The 18,423-nt window shown below is 37.1% G+C and overlaps 1 protein-coding gene across 1 annotated transcript in view; it reads left to right on the top strand.

Annotated features, from left to right (window-relative positions):
* Nucleotides 1–18,423, top strand: part of FGD6 (FYVE, RhoGEF and PH domain containing 6) — a 162,928-nt gene that overhangs the window by 121,295 nt on the left and 23,210 nt on the right. Inside the window, exons 10-15 of the mRNA XM_074226605.1 lie at nt 1,495–1,553; nt 1,637–1,708; nt 2,528–2,596; nt 7,578–7,661; nt 8,902–8,981; nt 17,724–17,826. Coding sequence (XP_074082706.1) covers nt 1,495–1,553; nt 1,637–1,708; nt 2,528–2,596; nt 7,578–7,661; nt 8,902–8,981; nt 17,724–17,826 — 467 coding nt within the window. The remainder of the gene's footprint in view (nt 1–1,494; nt 1,554–1,636; nt 1,709–2,527; nt 2,597–7,577; nt 7,662–8,901; nt 8,982–17,723; nt 17,827–18,423) is intronic.

Here is an 18,423-nt window from a genome sequence, read left to right as displayed (position 1 = left end):
ATACAGAGGTCATTTTACCAAGTGTGAGTACCGCTGAGGGGAAGTTGAGTGTAGTTTGTCCTTAAAGTAGCCCATTACGAAGTGAATAATTTTATTAGATCATAATCTGCTGGCTAATGATCTCTAAGAAGGTTATATTTTTAATTTAATGTAGATTGGTTTCATAAAAGAGTAGTACAAAACAGCTCAATAAGTTATTTTATGTGTGTGTGTGTGTGTGTGTGTGTGTGTGTGTGTGTGCGTGTGTGTGTGTGTGTGTGCTGAATTTAGAGTTAGATGCTTTAGAATTGAATTCTACTTCTGAGTCTTATTGCCTGTGTGATCCTGGACGATTCATTTTCCGGTTCTCCAGGTCTAAGTCTGAATGAATGAAGGAATGAATGGGCATTGATTAATTACTTGCCATGGATCAAAATTTGTGATGAGTACCCTCCCTCTTTCTTTCCCTTCTTCCTTTCTTTGTCCTCTCTCTCCTTCCCTCCTTTCTTTCCTCCCTTTTGTCTCTCTTCCTCTCTTTCCCCTCTTCTCTCTCTCTCTCTCTCTCTCTCTCTCTCTCTCTCTCTCTCTCTCTCTGTCTCATCTATCTCTGTCTGACTTCACCCTCTTCAGTCCATCTTCCATGTCTGATTTTTGTGGCCCTTCTCTAACTTTTATCAGCAAACATTTGAGAAGAGAATAGGGACTAGAAGTATGATTTCATTGGCCTAGGGAACCACCTCTACCAATTGATTTGGAATCAGTGGGTCAGAGTTCAGTTCTCATCTTTGATGCCTCCTACCTTTGTGACATTGAACAAACCATTTAACTTATTTTCCTTAATTCTAAAGTGAGAGCCTTAGACTAGAATAGAGTAGAGGTGCCAAACTTGGAAATCAACACCTGAATCAGGTTAAAATTTATTTGGGAAATGTTTAGCAAAATAAAATATAATACAATGTAAATAAAATACAATACAATGTAAATAATGTTAATTTGTAGTTTTTTAGGGGTCCATTTGAGTTTATTGCCACTGTAATATATGAGCTGTAGTTCCTCTGTTAACAGGTCATTTCACTGATTAAAATAACTGTATCAACAATGTACAGCATGGAAACAATGTGGAGACTGACAAATTGCTTTCTGTGGGGGGGGAGTAAGATTAGGGGAAAACTTGTAAAACTCAAAATAAATAAAATCTTTAATTAAAAAAAAGTAACTATCAAAAGATGTTGAACATTAGTTACAAACTTTTGGACCTAGAGGCAGGAAGACCTGAGTCTTGTCTTTGATCTTTCTGAGCTGTGTCATCTTGGGCAAGTCACTTAACTAACCTCTGTCTGCCTCAGCTTCCTCATCTGCACAGTGGGGATAGCAGTACCTATCTCCCAGGAGGCTGGAATGAGATAACATATGAAAAGAGTTTTGCAAATTTTAAATAGCTAAATAAATGCTAGTCACCTTTATGGTTTTTATTGCAAGTTAATAATGACTCCTTTCCTTCCTTATGTATTCTAGATGCCCTTGCTGTTGTCATTGAGGTTGCCAACCATGCCAATGACATCATGAAGCAGGGAGTAAGTATCCTAGGTTTACATCTCAGGGGCTGCTTTCATCTGGGAGCAGGTGTCTTCATATGTTTTATCTCTTTGTTCCTTAGGACAACTTTCAGAAGCTCATGCAGATTCAGTACAGCCTAAGTGGACATCATGAGATAGTACAACCAGGAAGAGTGAGTTTCCTTAGCATACTTGAACTAAAGAGAATAATACGCCATGCTCTTAAGGATCATTGTCCTTTTTCAGTTGCTCCTGAAGATTAGAGGGTTGAATGTGATTGTCCTTCTGAGCTGGCCTCCACGGTCCTATCTAGCTTTGCATTTCTATGATACCCAAACTTGACTGGGTATCCTCCTCCTTTTTTTGGCACAACCACAAGCCAAGGACTCATAATCTTGTCTGCGTTGGGACTCCCTTCACCAATGCCTCTCCAACTTAGTAGATAGTCTTTGAAAGAAACTGTAACTAAAACAATTTTATATCCCTTGACAAAGTTAGTGTGTGACATTTCCCAACTAGAGACAGATAAAATGAAGTCTGTCACATGTCCTTGTGGTCTGGAATGGCTGACATCATCATGAAACTGGCCCTTAGAGAACAGTCCTACAGTCCATTGCTGGGCTTGTTTTGAGAGCCTTCCCTGCGTGGTAGAACCCACCAGGCTAAAGACCCATTTCTGAAAGAACTTCTGACAACCAGGTCCTGGAAGAGGCCTTTAGGGCTGTATACATAGAAAAGTGGTGTTGCTATTTAGTGTACTCTAATGGGAATAAGTTCTGGGAAATTCTAAAATGAAATCTTAGTTGTACTTCGTGCCATTTTAACTTGGGTTCCTGGTGGACCAGTAATGAATTTTTGAACCTCAGTCAACCTGTCTAATATACACTTCCCTTCCCTCCCATATCTAAGTAACCCATATTTTAAAAGAAATTATTATCTGTAGTTGATAGTTGTTTTATATTCCTATTTTTCTCTTTGGATGGATGGACTAGGTCTTCCTGAAAGAAGGAACCTTGATGAAGTTATCTCGGAAGGTCATGCAGCCAAGAATGTTTTTTCTGGTAAGCTGCCATGTTCATTTCTGATGTATTTGTTTGTTCAAGGTTCTTTATTTAACAGAGATAGAGTCTCGTCCCTCACTGACATAAAAGCTTGGTCCATTTTGCTAATTGCTGTTTCAAATGAAAAATTTAGAAAAATAATCTATTTCATTCCGTGGCATTTCAAATGTGACAAAATGAAGTTCTGTTGTATGCACTTGTGGTCTAGAATTGCAAACATAAAATTATTCTTATTTGGAACCCAATGACTGCATTTTTTCAAATGAGCTTCTGAATTTAAAAATCAAATAAAATGAGCATTTTCATAGATGAAAGAACCAAAGAGAGCTGGTTTGTATATAAAATTGTGAATCTCTATCACATTGCTTTTCTTTTTAAGTATGTAATAAATTCACTAATGTAACTTTTGAAGCTTTCCTACTTGTCTTATGATTTTTCTTCCCTTTGATCTGTTTTTTGCTAGGTATTTGCTCCTTCAGTGACTTTTCTTTCTTTTTGAAAAACTGATTTCAGTCTTTTCTCCTCCCAAATATAATGGTTATGAGCCATCTCTGCAGATGCTAGTTGGCACAATAGATAGAGGGCTGGACTTGGACACAGACTCATTTTTTCTGAATTCAAATTCAGCCACAGATAATTTCTAGTGGTTTGATTCTAAGCAAGTCACTTAACCCTGAGCACCTCAATTTTCCCATCTGTAAAATGAGCGGGAGAAGGAAACCATTCCATTATCTCCTATGAAAGCCCTAAGTAGGATTACAAAGAGTGGGATCACATAACTGAAACAAGTGAACAACAACAAAGGAACCATCACTGCAAGTTGGATAATTTGGTTACTCTTGGTGACTTTCAGTCATCCAGAAAACCTTTTAAATTAGGTATAGGGACTGTATCTGTGATTAATGTTTTATTTTTCCCACTTACATGTAAAAACAGTTTTTAACATTCATTTTTGAAATTTTTGAGTTCATGGAGGGGATGTCCATCAATTGGGGAGTGACTGAACAAATTGTAACATATGTAGAACACTATTGTTCTATTAGAAACCAGGAGGGGTGGGAATTCAGAGAAGCCTGGAAAGACTTGCATGAACTGATGCTGAGTGAGATGAGCAGAACCAGAAGAACATTGAATACCCTAAACAGCAACATGGGGGTGATGATCAACCTTGATGGACTTGCTCATTCCATCAGTGCAATAGTCAGGAATAATTTTAGGAGAACTATGATGAAGAATACCATCTGTATCCAGAGAAGGAACTGTGGAGTTTAAACAAAGAGCAAAGACTATTACCTTCAATTTTTAAAAAAAGTTGTCCTATGTAATTTTGCTATCTCTAATATTTTATTTCTTCCTAATATTTTTATTTCTTCCTAATATTTTATTTCTTTTCTCTAAACATATTCAATTTTGATCAGTGCATAGCATGGAAACAATGTAAAGATTATCAGACTGCCTACTATGGAGGAAGAGGAGAAGGAAGGGGAAAAATTGTTAAATTCAAAACCTTATAAAAACAATAGGTAATAGAGCACCGGCCCCGGAGTCAGGAGTACCTGGGTTCAAATCCAACCTCAGACAATAATCACTTAGCTGTGTGGCCTTGGGCAAGCCACTTAACCCCATTGCCTAGCAAAAACCTTAAAAAAAAAAGATGGGTAGAAACTACTATTGTTTATAATTGGAAAACAAATAAAATAGTTACGTAATTAAATAAAATTTTGAGTTCAAAATTCACTCCCTCCCTCATTGAGCAGTCAAGCAATTTAATATAGTTTATGCAAGTACAGTCATGCAAATTATATCTATATTTTGAATTAGTTTTAAAATCTAATATTATGTTTTAGCATTTTTATTTGTTTTGTTAAACATTTCCCCATTTCATTTTAATCTGTGACCTGATTTAGTCATTTTATAACTTTAGATGTAATCATTTCATCTGATTAAATAATTTTACTCAATTTTCATTTTAATTGGATTGATATCACACCCATTACTGTTGCCGACCTCACTAGACCTGTGTGTTTGAATTCTCCATTGTGCAGAAATTTCAGATGAGGAAATTCTCTCTGCCAGTGCAGGTTGACACCTTCCTGTTTGGTAACTCAGTCTCAGAGGGTTTCTTAGTGTGCTGAGAATTTTAAGTGACTTACCCAGGATCTTTCAGCCAAGATGTGTCGAGGGCAGAATTTGAATCTAATTCTCCTTGACTTACTAGGCCTTGTACCAAATGGTCCACTCTTTATGCCTTCTTCCTCTTTCCCTACTTTGGACCAGAATTGTGGTTTCATTAGTCTAGCAACAGTTTATAAGAAAACTCTGTGCCAGGGAGATAAGTTTGTAGAGAAGAAAGAATTAAATATATTAAATATTGCAGAAGCATAAAAATCATGAAGACTTGGCTTATGATTGACTGAGGAAGAGGGAAGGCCAAAGATCACTTAGAGATTGGGAGGTTGAGTGGGAAGAGAATAGTAATAATAATAGCTTAACATTTATATAGCATTGATTATCTGCCAGACCCTGTGCTAAGCATTTTTTAACAAGTACGTTGTGTGTTCCTTTCAACAACCTGGCAAAATGAATACTATCATTAACCCCATTTTATAAATGAGGAAACTGAGATAAACAGAATTTGAGTGACTTTCCCAGGGTCATACAGCTAGGAAGTGTCTGAGGCCAAATTTGAATTCAGATCTTCCTGACTCATGGCCCAGTGCATTTACTCTGAGCCACCTACCTAACCTTACTAGCACTATGATCAGAAATTGTAAAATTGGGAAGAGGAGGAACATTTTCAGGGTAGAACATGTTACTCTTTTAGACACTGAGTTTGGGGGACCAATAGAATTTGGAATTCAAGATTCAGAGAAAAAAATTGGGGTAGGATTTGGGAGTCTGGCATAGAGAATTTTAAGATCAATACTAACAAGGGAGAAGGAAAAAGACAAGAGATGAGGGAAGGAGATTGAGAAGGAGCCAGTAGACAAGTTGGAAAGATCCAAGAGATGGTACTGTCATAGAAACCAAAGGTGAAGAGAATCTGATCAAATTCAGTTCAGCAGAATTTCACTTCAGCAAGCAGGAAGATAGAGAATGGTCAACTATGGAGATCAGAAGGAATAAAGACTTAGGATTTGGCAGTTAGGAGGTGTTTGTGGAAGAAGCAGTTTCAGTGGAATTGAGTTTGGAAGCCAAATTATAAAGGGCTCAAGACACGGTTAGTGGTAAGAAAGGAAGAGGTATGAGTATTGATCAGTCTTATGAGCTTAGGGAGAGCAATTGATACATTTTTATTCTCAATGTTATGCTCAGTGATCAATGTTAGAACTAACAGTGGCTTTAGAGAACTGATCATGACTCTCTGTCAGCAGGGAAGTGGGGGATCACAGGTGCAGAATGAGACATTATGGTATAATCAGAAACAAGGATGGATTGGATATCGGTTTCACTACTTTTGACCAAAGTGATCACAGGCTAGTCAATTTACCCTTTGAGGTCTTATCAAGTGAACATGATCTCTAAACTTCCTTCTGACTCTAAACCAAAGGGTTCTTAAGCTTTCCTGTGTCCTTGGAAAGGATTCTCAGAATGTAAAAAATAATTTCTTAATGTATAAAATAAAATAGATTGCTAAGGAAACCAATTATATGAAATGTTTATCAAAAATATTAATAAAAAAACTAAGTTAGCAACTTTTGCTCTAGATATATATGTCTCTACCATTCAGTGATGATGACCAATTTGTTTAATCAAAGCTTTTATTAAATTAACATATTTGTTAAAGTTGTATTGCATGATTAATCATACATGTATAACTTGAATTGTTCACTACCATGGGAAGGAAGGGAATGTGGTAGAAAAATATGGAGCTCAAAAGCTTGTAAAGTGATGAATGTTGAAGAAAAAAATTAAAAATAATTATATGGGGTATGGATGAATGTTGAAGAAAAGAATTAAAAATAATTATATGGGGTATGGAGCATCATTAGTTAATGACTCTACTATTTAAAGAAAACCTTTTTAAAATAAAAAGTTTAGCTATGACCTCATATACTTTTACTAACTGTGTGATCCTGGGCAAGTTATTTTACTCCTGTTGTCTCCAAAAAAAGGTTTATCTGGAAAGACAGGAGGGCCAAAGGACAATTGGCATTGGAGAAGATGGCAATGGAATATTTTTGTTTTTCCTTGAAATATCTATTATTGATAAATGATTGTAATGATATATTATTGTGCTAAGAAATAATGAGCAGGTGGATTTCAGAAAAACCTGGAAACACTTAATGTAAATTGAGCAAAACCAGGAGAATGTTGTACACAGTAGCAGCAACATTTTTTTTAACAATGATCAACTGTGAATGACTTCTCTATTCTCTCCAAGAAAATGATCTAGCTTCATGAATATTAACGCTCTCTGCCTCCAAAGAACTGATGGTGTCTGAATATGGTCTGAAGCTTACTATTTTTCAGTTTTTCTTCTTTCATTTGTTTTTTTAGTTTGAGCTTTTTTCTACAAAAGGACTAATATGGAAATACGTTTATACATATAAATATTTATACATATAAACCTTAATCAGATTGTTTGCCATCTAAGGTAGAAAGGAAGGATAGAATTTAGAACTCAGGGCAGCTAGGTGGCATAGTGGATAAAGCACAGGCCTTGGAGTCAGGAGTACCTGGGTTCAAATCCAGTCTCAGACACTTAATAATTACCTAGCTGTGTGGCCTTGGACAAGCTACTTAACCCCATTTGCCTTACAAAAACCTAAAAAAAAAAATTTAGAACTCAAAAATTTTAAATTGATATTCAAAATTGATTTGTAATTGGGGAAATAAAATATTTAAACAAACAAAAAAGAAATGCCTATTATTGAGAAGACAAGGTCTTGAACTCCTCTTTTATATCTTTCACATATCGTTGCTATTATGTTTTTGTTTTTTGTTTCCAACTTTCTTTGCTGTGTGTTTCTCCTTGCAGTTTAATGATGCTCTCTTGTATACAACACCTGTACAGTCTGGGATGTATAAACTCAACAACATGCTTTCTTTGGCTGGGATGAAGGTGAGTCAATGATATTAAGAATAACCTTTTGGGGTAGTTAGATAGCACAGTGGATAGAATACTGGCCCTGGAGTCACGACCTTAGTTCAAATGTGACCTCAGACACTTAATAATTGCCTAGCTGTGTGACCTTGGGCAAGTCATTCTTAAGCCCATTGCCTTAAATAAGCAAAATTTAAAAAAAGACTCACTTTTTTAGAGTGGCCAGGTGACCCAGTGACTAGTGAACTGGAGAAGGCAATGGCCATGCTCTCTTGTCTCTCTGCCAAGAGAGTCCTAAATGGGGTCACCGAGAGTGGGGCATGGCTAAGAATGACTCAACAGAAGAACTTTTTATCTTGGTGTTTTGACATTAAATATAATGAGGGGAAAACTGCTTTAGGGGAAGGAGACAACTGAGGTCTCAGAAATAGAACCTCATATTGTTGGTCATGAAGTCAAAGGAAACAAATTACAGCTTCTCCTTACCTGGTTTGTAATGGATGTGTGATTCTGCTATCACTTTCTACCTCAGTGATTTTAATTGAGTCACTAAGCTTCTCCAGGACTCCATTTCCTCATCTTTACAATGAGGGGAATGTACCACTTTACCTTTCAAATCCTTTTCTGTGCTTCTAGAAAGAAAATTATAGTCACCCATTCGTTACTTGGGTAAATGTTGGGACCCTAGCCATCGTCCTTGAGAGCAAGCTAGACAGTATAGCCTGAAGATTGTAGTTGTTGGGGCTTCATCCTGATAACTTGTCTTAAGCTTGAATTGTATAAAGAACATCAGGAAGGCCCAAGTTCAAATCTTGCTTCAGACACTTCCTCTTGATTCTGTTCAAGCCACTTCTCACAGTCTCTTTCCTTCTCTGTAAATTGTTATAAGTGCCTCTGCTTCTGAGGGTTGTTGTGAGAATCAAATGAAGTAATATTTAAGTATTTTACAAATCTTTCAAGTGGTTTATAGATGCTTACTTGTATTATCATCATTTCCCTGTATAGCCTGGACACATCCTAGTCTTTATAATGTTCCTTTCTGCCTTGCCTCACTTCATACTGGAAAGAGTTCGAGAGTCTTTTCATTTCAGAATCCTCATTCTATTCTGTCTACTCTTTCATGACTCGCTCAGAAATCCTCACCAGTCAGTGATGGGGGGGAATGTTGGTTACTTTTTAGCATTGGAGGTAGGAGCTTTTGCAGATCGGGTAAGGATGGTCAACTGAAAAGATTTTTTTCCTTTTGCCTTCTTTGTAGGTCAGGAAACCAACCCAAGAAGCTTACCAGAATGAGCTGAAGATCGAAAGTGTGGAGCGTTCCTTCATTCTCTCAGCCAGGTAAAAAAATAAAAAATAAAAACATCAAAACAAAAAAAGTCTTGAAAAGTGACCTTTTAAATTTGGAATTGCTTATTTTAAAAAATCCCTTTTTATATGATTCCAAATATTTACAAATAAATTTGGAAAAACCATTTCATTGAACTTTAATTTGGGGACTTCAGGGTTTCTTTTTTTCTTCTTTCTGCTCTTGGATGCTCTGACAGTATCTCTTGGTTGTGAGCATATTGCTGCCATTTGAAAGATACGTTGTACTGTGGTGGAAAGAGCTCTGGTTCTAGGTTCATTGAGAACTTGGGGTCAAGCATTACCTCTTTTGGGCAGTCTAAGTGACACAGCAGATAGAGTGTGGGAACTGGAGGCAGGAAAATTCCTCTTTCATAAATTCTAATCTACCTTCAGTCACTCACTATGTGACTCTGGATAAGTCACTTAATCCTGGTTGCCTCAATTTCCTCATTTATAAAATAAATTGGAGAAGGAAATAGCAAATCACCTGGTATCTCTGCCAAGAAAACCCCAAATGGGGTCATGAAGATAACTGCTATAACTGGACAGCATATTTTTTTTACCTTCTAATTTTTTTGAGAAAAATTTTTTGTCTAAATGACTTTTTTGGACTTAAAATCTCTGATAATCTTTAGAGAATAGTACAGGATCACCCTAATATAATGGTCTTCTTTGTGAATGAAAGACAAACAGCAACCCTACCCAGCTTGTTGTTTGTCCCTCATTCTCAAAAAGGACCATGACATCAGGAAGGTGATGCCATGACTTGCAAGTGAATTAGATTGAATTTGTAAGTCACCAGCCTCTGGGTCTAATTGCCAGATATGGATCAGGATGAAGGATGATGGCTCTGACTGTATGGGAGACCTTGACCATTTTAAGCTTTTCCAGGTCCCATTTTGACTGAAGCCAATGACTAGGTATGTGGCCTACCCTGCTAGGGAAGGTGTGGCTTTTATTAAGCACTTTATATATGCTGGAAATACAAATAAGGAGCAAAATCAGTTCCTGCCCTCGAGGAGCATTCAAATAGAAGATAAGCAATGTATATGTATTTAAAAATATGTAAATGCATATGTACATGTAGAGTATTTATATAGTATTCAAAAAGCAATGTAACAGTGTTTGGGTTTTTTTGGTATTTTGCCACATATACAAAACCCCCCACCATGTCATGGCCGCCTTGATATTTACTACTACCAATATGGACTTTTTTTTTTTAGGTTTTTGCAAGGCAAATGGGGTTAAGTGGCTTGCCCAAGGCCACGCAGCTAGGTAATTATTAAGTGTCTGAGACTGGATTTGAACCCAGGTACTCCTGACTCCAAGGCCGGTGCTTTATCCACTACGCCACCTAGCCGCCCCTGGACTTTCTTATATCATCTAGTGTCTCTTCTCATAGAGACATTAGGAAATTAATCGTGGAATTATAGAATTTTTCAAACTGGAAGAGGTCATTGAATTCAGCTCTCATTTTTCAGCCAACCAAATCACTGTTTCTTCCATATTTAGCCACACTGTATTGGTGATCTCTTTTACAAGAAGGCAGCTTTTAGGGGCGGCTAGGTGGTGTAGTGGATAAAGCACTGGCCTTGGAGTCAGGAGTACCTGGGTTCAAATCCGTTCTCAGACACTTAATAATTGCCTAGCTGCGTGGCCTTGTGCAAGCCACTTAACCCCATTTGCCTTGCAAAAACCTAAAAAAAAAAAAGTACCAAGAAGGCAGCTTTTGTTTGTTTATTTTTTTAAAAAATCTCTTTTTATATGATTTGAGTAATAAATTGCCTATGTCCTTTTTAAGTAGCAAAATCACAATGGGTTTTCAGATGTCTGCCTCATTTTTTAACACCCTTCCCCCCTACAAATTGTTATGATCCCAGAAGCCTTGTCTGGTCAACTGAGGAAAGCAGAGGTGTCATTATCTTATTTGTAAAGAAATCCACTGTGCCACCTAACCATCTTGCAGTCACGAAGACCTCAGTTCACACATCCAGCCTCAAACACTTGTTACTTCCTAGCTGTGGGATCTTAGCCCTGATGTCCTCGCAGCCAGGGCCAAGCTCCAGTTGCCCTGATATATGTCTGGTTACTGGAGGAGAAAGTGAGACAGGTGACCTAGAACAGCCCCTCTCACTCAAATCCAATTCATATTCTAGTTATGGCATCACCTTCCTGACGACATGCTCTTCCTCAAGAATGAAGGACAAACATCATCACGTAAAGACACATTTTTTCATTTCTACAAAAGTCATACTACACCATAGAAGTATTTCTTTTCATTCCTTCTTGATTTCCCCCCCCCTCTCTTAGAGTGATAGTTTTCTGTATGTTCCTGGATTCTACTCTTGTCAGAATTCTAGAAATATTTGTTTACATGTGCTTAGCTACCAAAAGAAGTTGGTGATTGTTGGATGTGAGTTAAACAAATATTTATTAAGTTCTTACTACATGTCAGTCATCGTTCTAGATGCTGGGATACAAGGGCAGAAGTGAAATGGTCAGTCCATCTCCTCCAATAGCTTGTATTTGACTGTTGTCCAATCCAGGCCAGGAAAAGAAAGATGCAAATTGACTATAGTCATGTAAGTAAGATATAGCTAGAGGGCACAATGGATAGAGCACTGACCCTGGAGTCAGGAGATCCTGAGTTCAAATCTGGCCTCAGATATTTGATATTTACTAGCTTTGTGACCCTGGGTCACAAAGTCACTTAACCCCATTGTCTTTTAAACAACAACAAAAAAATAAGTAAAAGACAATGGAATTCATATAAAAGGGAGTGAGCAAACAGTTTTAGTTTCAAAGGACCAGTATTGTAAATTAAATTCCTCTTGGGGAAAAGGTGGTAGAATATGGGTACAGAATGTTATTTATATATATATATATATATATATATATATATATATAAATATATATATATATATATGTATATACATACATATATATATATGTATATATGTATATACATATATATATATATATTACATTCGTTTAAATAAGTGTTTCAGATTGTTTTACTTGAGGGTGTTATGGTAGGGATTTCTGGGAAATGATCTAAACAATGTTGTGATGAATCATTTTTTTTAAAAAGAAGGCTTAAAAGAGCCAGCTAGACTACCTTTATTGCTTTTTTGAGAGTGTTACCAAATATTTTGATTAGTTCATTGCTGCAATCTGAGAATTCCTGAATTCTAGCAGAGCTTTTGATAATATCTTTCCTTCTATTTCTGAATCTTCTTGACCGTATTTGAAGTTTTCCTTTATTTTGCTAATTATGTTGATAATCTCCATAGGGTGTTAAATATTTCCTAACTCTTTTTGTTTTTGCAAGGCAAAATGGGGTTAAGTGACTTGCCCAAGGTCACACAGCTAGTAAATATCAAGTATCTGAAGTCATATTTGAACTCAGGTCCTCCTGATTCCAGGGTTGATGCTAAATCTACTGCACCACACTAGTGTCCACCAACATACTGGAGTGGTTTGCCATTTCCTTCTCTAGTTCATTGTACAGATGAGGAAACTGAGGCAAATAAGGGTTAAGTTACTTATCTAGGGTCATACAGCTAGTAAGTGTCAAGTGTCTAAGAATGAATTTGAACTCGAGGCCTCCTGACTTCAGGGTCTGTACCATCTAACTTTCTGGTCATTGATTTTCTTTCTTTTTCATTATTTTTTTTTCTAAATTACATGAAAAGAAATTTTAACATTCATTTTTTAAAGGCTTAAGCTCCAAATTCTCTCCTTTATATAAATTTTATATAAGTATTCATGTACTGTCATGCAAGGTATTTCCCTATTAGCCATGTTGCAAAACAAAACCAAAACTAAAACCCAAGGATAATAAAGTAAAGAAATGTATGCTTTAGTCTACATTCAGACTCCAGTCATTCTTTCTCTAAGGGTGGAGAATAGTTTTCATCATAAAACCTTTGGAATTATATTGGATCTTTATATTGATCATAATAGCCAAGTCATTCATAGTTGATAATTTTGCTGTTTTGTGTGTAATGTCTTTGGACATTCCATTTCAACTCTTAAGGGAAGTGGATGATAAAAAAGGTTTTTGCCATCACAATAACATACTTCCCGGCCAGTCACAAAAATCTGATCATTTTGTTAGCTTGATTCCATTTTCTCCTTTGGTTTTTCTTTTAGCCAGAATGCTTCTTTAGTCAGTCAGCCCATAAACTTTTATTAAGCACCTACTGATGTGACAAGTCCCATACTAAACACTTTGTACTTAAAAGACCAACTGTTTCCAATTGGAATATCTGCACCAGATAATGACTGTTTATGTTGGAACATTTGCAGATAGGGTGCAGTTAGTGACAAATCTGTTTCCAAGAATGTATAAACATTTGTTCTGGCCAAAGGCAGACAAGGGAAAGAAGACACTTTTAAATGAAAACGTTTCATTTGTAATTTAATATGGACACGTGAATTGTGTGCTGGCCCATTTGGAAACCCCCACCCCCAAGGCTGTCAAGGTGCAGTTCTAACATCTATTGACTCATTGATCTTTATCACCGCCCCTTTTCCTAATTTTATAGAAGCCTGTGTGAGAAAACTCTCAGGTGAGTCTCAGGAAGTCTATGAGTGGCTCTCTTCTAGCCTATGTAGACTCAAGAACAGGGGTTCGGAAATGGTAGCAGCTCAGAATGAAAGGGCAAGCCATTTTTTTCCACAGTAAAGTTGGGAAGGTCCATCAAGGGCTTTTGAATTGACCTGGAATTCAAGATTCAGAATAAGGCAAGGGGGGCGGCTAGGTGGCGCAGTGGATAGAGCCCTGGCCCTGGAGTCAGGAGTACCTGGGTTCAAATGCGACCTCAGACACTTAATAATGACCTAGCTGTGTGGCCTTGGGCAACCCACTTAATCCCATTTGCCTTGCAAAAACCTAAAAAAAAAACCCAACAGAATAAGGGGAGTACTTTTTTGACCAGACCAGTGTGGAAATGTGACTGTGTATATTTGTTACAGTTTTTTGTTTCTTTTTGTCCCCCCGCCCCCTCATGGGGAACAGATTAAGAAGCAGAGAAAGCAAATAACTTGTTAATTGAGAATGAAACTATGTGAATCAACCTAGAAAGGGAACATGAAGAGAACTACTTTGTTATTGGCATATTGGATTTAATGTATGCTTTTTGAAAAAAAAATCCTGGGCCATGCTTTTTTTTTCCCTTTCCTGATTTATAAATTGTATGTTTATGATGATTTATAAATTGTATGTTTAAGTTCATTTTAAAAAGGTCATTTTTTAAAAATCTGATTTTTTTTTCCCCTTCTGATCTAATAAAGGTTAGAGACATTTTTGGTATCTTCTCTTAATTTATGCTTAAAGCATAGTTTTTATATTGTGATTTTGTTCAGCTCCTCCTCATTGAAATCAAATTTACAAGCAAGTCAGTTGGTCCTGTTCAAGAATGAAGGGCAAGGGGGTAGCTAGGTGGTAGAGTGGATAGAGCACTGACCCCAGAGTCAAATCTGGCCTCAGACACTTAATAATTGTCTGTGTGACCTTGGACAAGTCACTCTTAACCCCATTGCCTTAAATAAAATAAAATTTAAAAAAAAGAATGAAGGGTGAACAACAGCAGGTTCAGTGATCTTATTCATCTATCAAGGTCTGAAAGAGGGGAATTAATCCTGAAAAAAAATATTCATATGAAGAGAGGGTGAACAGAAAACTTCAATAGGAGAAATAGACAAAAGACACATATTATCACCATAAAAGTCTTGATCTGGTCCCCGTGAAGATCTTGGGCAGCTAGATGGCACAGTGAATGAAGTACTGGGCCTGAAGTGAGGAAGACTCATCTTTCTGAGTTCAAATCTGACCCTAGACCTTGGTCAAGTCCCTTCATCCTGTTTGTCTCCAGTTTCTTATCTGCAAAATAAGTTGGAGAAGAAAACAGCAAACCAGTGGAATTTCTGCCAAGAAAACCCTGTTTGGAGTTCTGAACAGTCAGATGTGACCAAAAAATGACCAGACTCTTGTACCTTTTGCTCTTACTATTCATTCATGTCCAACTCTTTGTAACCCCAGGGACTTGTCTTGGCAAAGATACTGGAGAGGTTTGCCATTTCCTTCTCTAGCCTTGACAGATGAGGAAACTGAGACAAATAGGGGTTAAGTGACTTGCCCAGGATTACACAGCTAAGAAATGTCTGAGTCTGCATTTGAACTTGGGTCTTCTTGACTCTATGTCTGATGCTTTATCCACTGTCCCAACTATCTGCCCCATTGCACTTGCTAGTTGCTCCTTAAAATTTTGCTTTGCATTAAATCTTAAAATGCTTTTCTTAACTATAAATTCTATAAATCATATATTGTGAAAGCTAGAAGGGACCTTAGATGCCATCTCATCCTTCCCTCTGATTTTATAGATGAGGAAAGTAAAGACTAGAGGGTTGTCTGATGGGTTCAGAGTCAAAGGGCTAATAAGTGACAAATCTAGGATTTGAACCTAGGTCCTGTGACTTCAAATTCAGCCCTTTCCATGCATCATACCTCTGCAATCTTCAGAGATTTTAGTGTTCCATCTTCTGAATGTGGATTTTGATGTTTTGTGGAGTTTAAAAAAAATCTCTATTTTACTTTATTTCAATTAACAAGCAATTTGTTTCTCCTCCCACCTCCATTTTAAAAAGAAAAAGTAGAAAATTCTTGTAATAAATCAATATTGTTAAGCAAAACAAATTCCTTCACTGGCTATGTCTAAAATTGTATCTCACCCTATACTCACTGCTCTGTCAGGAAGAGGGTAGCAGGCTTCATCTGCTATTTTCTGGAGGAGTGGTTGGTTGCTGCATTGATTAGAGTTCTCAAATGTTTCAAAATTACATGTTCTTAGTATTTGGGTTCTACTCACTTCACTCTGCATGAGTCCTTATAACTCTTAGGAGAAATTTTTAGAAATTCCTTTTGTTATGGCTCACAGATCTCCTTAGTTAGAAAATATATGTGTTTATAGATGTATGTGTATATTGGACACATATATATATGTGTGTGTGTATGCATGTGTGTCAGTGATCCACAATATAAGACAACTAGATGGTGCTATAGTCTTATTTCTCTTCTTTCTTTCTTTCTTTCTTTCTTTCTTTCTTTCTTTCTTTCTTTCTTTCTTTCTTCCTTCCTTCCTTCCTTCCTTCCTTCCTTCCTTCCTTTCTTCGGTCAGTCAGTCATTTATTTATTTATTTATTTTGGGTTGGGTTTTTTTTGAGGCAGTGGGGTTAAGGGATTTGCCCAAGGTCACCCAGCTAGGTAGTTATCAAGTGTCTGAGGCTGGATTTGAACTCAGGCCCTCCTGCTCTATCCACTGTGCCACCTAGCTGCCCCTGGTACTAAAGTCTTAAAGCTCCAAGAAGAACTAAGTTCAAATTTGACTTCAGTTACTAGCTTTGTTACCCTGGGCAAGTCACTTTACCCTGTTTGTCTCAGTTTCCTCATCTGTAAAATGAATTGGAGAAGGAAATGGCAAACCACTCCAGTATCTTGGTCAAGAAAACTTCAAATGGGGTGGTGCAGAGGATTTAGCACCAACTCTGGAATCAGGAAGACCTGAGTTCAAATCTGGATTCGGATACGTGATATTTACTAGCTGTGTGTCCTTGGGCAAGTCACTTAACCCCATTTTGCCTTGCAAAAAACAAAAAGAGTAAGGAAATATTTAGGAAATGGCAAATCACTCCACCAAGAAAACCCCATATGGGGTCACAACTCAACCAAAACGACTGAAGGAGAGCAACTCCAATCTACAGGACACCCATTTCAGTATAAGTGTGGAAGGAACCAACGATCAGGTTATCCAGTCTCTCTTTTCATTCGATAATATTGGGACCTAAAAAAGAGATAAAATCATAGAATCATTGATTTCTAACTGTTAAGAATGGAGAAGACCATTGAATCCATCCCCCCCATTTTACCAACTAGAAAACTGAGCCTCAGAGGAGAAGAATGACTAGAGTCACACAGCCAGTAAATGTCTGGGAGCAATTTGAACTGATGTCTTCTTGGCTCCAGATTCAGCCCCTATCCAAGGGACTTGTTTGAGGTCATCATACAGGGAGTGGAGAATTTGAACCCAAGTCCTTTGACTCGGATTCCTTTGCTGTTTGACCTTTAGCCCAAGCTGCTTCTCAGTCATTATTTGGGAGATTATCTTTTATGGAAAGGATTGTGTTTCTAAATCCTAATTCAAATCCTACCTTCTGCAAGGTACCCCCTCAATGCTAGTCATTTCTCTCAGAGATTGCTTCCAACTATTCCTGTATGTTTCTTATATGTACATATTTCTTTGCATCTTATCTCCCTCTGCTGGAGTAGAAGCTCTTTCCCAAAGGCAGGGATAGTTGCTTTTAAAAATTTTTTTGTCCCTGTACTCTAGTGTTTTGGTTTTTGATTTAATGAGAACTTAATAAGTATTCGTTGATTGATTATAGGAGAGCCTGAAGCATCCTGTTCAGTATAGAACTAGACTAATGTGATCATTTAAAAAAAACAACTTTATTTCAGTTAAAGAGATGTTCTGTCTTCGGAGTTCCCCCGGGGGTCTTAATGCTCATAGCTACTTATGATTGAACATCATGCCTCAGAAGTCATGCCTTTAGTAAGGGAGAACTCTCTTCAGTTCTTGGAGGATAGAAGAGAGTTTGCTGATGAGAGTAACTGATGTGATGGAAAACAACAGATGACTTCTGGTTAATGGGGCCTCTCTCCTCTGCTTTCAGCTCTGCTACAGAAAGAGATGAGTGGCTTGAAGCAATCTCCCTCTCAATTGAAGAATACACCAAGAAGAAAATCACATTCTGTCCCTCCAAAAGTCTCGATGAGGTATAATGTTCTCCTTCTAACCTTTTAAAAAAAATCAGTTAAAATGACGTTTTATTTTAATAGTTAATTGATGCTCTTTTTAAAAAAAAAAAAACTATCAGTGTCCCATCTTAGTGATTCTTCCCCCACTAGAGTCTTCCGCTATAGCTAAGAGTCATAGTTAAGCAAAAAATAACATTTGATTGTGTCTGAAAATATAATCATAACCCAATAGCTGTAATCTACCAGACTTCTGAGAAGCAGGAAAAGGACTTGTTTTATCATCTAGATGAACACGAGCTGGTCATAGCATTCTTCAGAATTCTAAAATCTCTTACTACTGTTTTCTTACCCATGGCTGTGGTCCTCATATAAATTCTCATTCTGATATTAGCTATTATTATGTCTAACAAGAGTATCCTTTTTTGTTAATTTAGGTATTTTTTTTATTGAGCAAAAAATGTTTTCCTTCATTCTCACTTACCTATTAAAGAAAATAGTCCTGGGGAAATCTCTTGTAATAAATATGCATGTTAAAATGAAGTCCATTCCTAGCTGATTTTATAGCTTGTCACTCTTTTAGGAGGGTATCATGCTTTATCATCTCTCATCTTCAGG

The sequence above is a fragment of the Macrotis lagotis genome, chromosome 2 (genome assembly GCF_037893015.1).
Source record: "Macrotis lagotis isolate mMagLag1 chromosome 2, bilby.v1.9.chrom.fasta, whole genome shotgun sequence".
NCBI classification, from domain to species: domain Eukaryota; kingdom Metazoa; phylum Chordata; class Mammalia; order Peramelemorphia; family Peramelidae; genus Macrotis; species Macrotis lagotis.
Note: the sequence above shows the minus strand (reverse complement) of the source record. Positions and strands in the feature narration are given on the sequence as shown.